This window comes from Chrysemys picta, chromosome 4, assembly GCF_011386835.1.
Source record: "Chrysemys picta bellii isolate R12L10 chromosome 4, ASM1138683v2, whole genome shotgun sequence".
NCBI lineage: Eukaryota > Metazoa > Chordata > Testudines > Emydidae > Chrysemys > Chrysemys picta.
Window position 1 is genome coordinate 137,811,034 of NC_088794.1, and position 3,063 is coordinate 137,814,096.

Genomic DNA, 3,063 nt, shown 5'->3' on the forward strand with positions numbered 1-3,063 from the left:
TCAACGTGGGATGGCCGGGAATGGTACATGATGCTCGTGTCTTCAGGCACTCTGGTCTGTTTCGAAAGCTGGAGGAAGGGACTTTCTTCCCGGACCAGAAAATAACCGTTGGGGATGTTGAAATGCCTATCGTTATCCTTGGGGACCCAGCCTACCCCTTAATGCCATGGCTCATGAAGCCGTACACAGGCAGCCTGGACAGTAGTCAGGACCTGTTCAACTACAGGCTGAGCAAGTGCCGAATGGTGGTGGAATGTGCATTTGGACGTTTAAAAGCACGCTGGCGCAGCTTACTGACTCGCTCAGACCTCAGCGAAAAGAATATCCCCATTGTTATTGCTGCTTGCTGTGCGCTCCACAATATCTGTGAGAGTAAGGGGGAGACATTTATGGTGGGGTGGGAGGTTGAGGCACAATGCCTGGCCGCTGATTACGCGCAGCCAGACACCAGGGCGGTTAGAAGAGCACAGCAGGGCGCGGTGAGCATCAGAGAAGCTTTTAAAACGAGTTTTGTGACTGGCCAGGCTACGGTGTGAAACTTCTGTTTGTTTCTCCTTGATGAACCCTCCGCCCCACCCCTCCATCCGGTTCACTCTACTTCCCTGTAAACCAACCACCCCACCCTCTCCTCCCCCTTCGAGCACCGCTTGCAGAGGCAATAAAGTCATTGTTACTTCACATTCATGCATTCTTTATTAATTCATCACACAACTAGGGGGATAATTGCCAAGGTAGCCCGGGATGGGTGCGGGAGGAGGGAAGGAAAAGGACACACTTCAATTTAAAACTTTAACTCTTATTGAAGGCCAGCCTTCTGATGCTCGGGCAATCATCTGGGGTGGAGTGACTGGGTGGCCGGAGGCCCCCCCACTTTGTTCTTGGGCGTCTGGGTGAGGAGGCTACGGAACTTGGGGAGGAGGGCTATTGGTTACACAGGGCCTGTAGCGGCGGTCTCTGCTCCTGCTGCCTTTCCTGCAGCTCAACCATACGCTGGAGCATATCAGTTTGATGCTCCAGCAGCTGGAGCATCGACTCTTGCCTTCTGTCTGCAAGCTGACGCCACCTATCATCTTCATCCCGCCACTTGCTCTGTTCATCCTGCGATTCAGCCCACCACCTCTCCTCTCGTTCATACTGTGCTTTTCTGTAGTCTGACATTGACTGCCTCCACGCATTCTGATGTGCTCCGTCAGCATGGGAGGACATCTGGAGCTCCGTGAACATGTCATCCCGAGTCCGCCATTTTCTCCTTCTAATCTTCACTAGCCTCTGTGAAGGAGAAACATTTGCAGCTGGTGGAGGAGAAGGGAGAGGTGGTTAAAAAAGACACATTTTAGAGAACAATGAGTACACTCTTTCATGTTAAATTTTGCTGTTCACATTACACAGCAACTGTGCTTTCGTTATAAGGTCGCATTTTTCCTCTTATATTGAGGGCCTGCTGGTTTGGTGTGAGAGATCACTCACGCAGTGCCAGGCAACAGATTTTGGCTTGCAGGCAGCCATGGTAAGCCACAGTCTTTTGGCTTTTTTCACCTTCTTAACATGTGGGAATGGTTTCAAACAATAGCGCCCTCATTTCCCATACCAAGCACCCGTTGGGTTGGCCATTTAAAATGGGTTTGCAATGTAAAAGGAGGGGCTGCGGTTCCCGGGTTAACACGCAGCACAAACCTAACTAACCCTCCTCTCCCCCACACACCCAATTCTCTGGGATGATCACTTCACCCCTCCCCCCACCGCGTGGCTAACAGCAGGGAACATTTCTGTTCAGCCGAGCAGGAACAGGCACCTCTGAATGTCCCCTTAATAAAATCACCCCATTTCAACCAGGTGACCGTGAATGATATCACTCTCCTGAGGATAACAAAGAGCGATAAGGAATGGATGTTGTCTGCATGCCAGCAAACACCGGGACCATACGCTGCCATGCTTTGTTATGCAATGAATCCAGACTACGTGCTACTGCCTGGCGTGGTAAAGTGTCCTACTATGGCGGACGGGATAAGGCAGCCCTCCCCAGAAACCTTTTGCAAAGGCTTTGGGAGTACATGAAGGAGAGCTTTCTGGAGATGTCCCTGGAGGATTTCCGCTCCATCCCCATACACGTTAACAGACTTTTCCAGTAGCTGTGCTGGCCGCGATTGCCAGGGCAAATTAATCATTAATCATTAAACACGCTTGCTTTTAAACCATGTGTAATATTTACAAAGGTACACTCACCAGAGGTCCCCGGTGTGCCCTCAGGGTCTGGGAGCACGCCTTGGGTGAGTTCGGGGGTTACTGGCTCCAGGTCCAGGGTGATAAACATATCCTGGCTGTTGGGGAAACCGGTTTCTCCGCTTCCTTGCTGCTGTGAGCTATCTACATTATCTTCATCCTCCTCTTCCTCGTACCCTGAACCCTCTTCCCTGTGTGTTTCTCCAGTGAAGGAGTCATAGCACACAGTTGGGGTAGTGGTGGCTGCACCCCATAGCATGGCATGCAGCTCCGCGTAGAAGCGGCATGTTTGCGGCTGTGCCCGGACCTTCCGTTTGCCTCTCTGGCTTTGTGGTAGGCTTGCCTTAGCTCCTTGATTTTCACACAGCACTGCTGTGCGTCCCTGTTATGGCCTCTGTCCTTCATGGCCTTGGAGACCTTTTCTAATATTTTGCCATTTCTTTTACTGCTACGGAGTTCAGCTAGCACTGATTCATCTCCCCATATGGTGAGCAGATCCCGTACCTCCCGTTCGGTCCATGCTGGAGCTCTTTTGCGATCCTGGGACTCCATCACAGTTACCTGTGCTGATGAGCTCTGCGTGGTCACCTGTGCTCTCCACGCTGGGCAAACAGAAAATGAAATTAAAACGTTCGTGGGGCTTTTCCTGTTTACCTGGTCAGTGCATCTGAGTTGAGAGTGCTGTCCAGAGCGGTCACAATGAAGCACTGTGGGATAGCTCCCAGAGGCCAATAATGTGGATTTCCGTCCACACTACCCCAATTCTGACCCGCTAAGGCCGATTTTATCGCTAATCCCCTCGTCGGAGGTGGAGTAAAGAAACCGGTTTAAAGGGCCCCTTAA

The 3,063-nt window shown here is 51.4% G+C and overlaps 1 protein-coding gene across 1 annotated transcript; it reads right to left on the reverse strand.

Annotated features, from left to right (window-relative positions):
* Positions 1-674: 674 nt before the first annotated feature.
* On the reverse strand, positions 675-2,822 carry LOC135983214 (uncharacterized). Its single transcript, XM_065593731.1, has 2 exons — positions 2,224-2,822; positions 675-1,292 (listed from the first exon to the last, which is right to left on the reverse strand). Exons 1-2 carry the CDS (start codon positions 2,477-2,479, stop codon positions 922-924), a joined length of 627 nt encoding a protein of 208 aa, XP_065449803.1. The 5' UTR covers positions 2,480-2,822; the 3' UTR covers positions 675-921.
* Between the last annotated feature and the right edge of the window lie 241 nt (positions 2,823-3,063).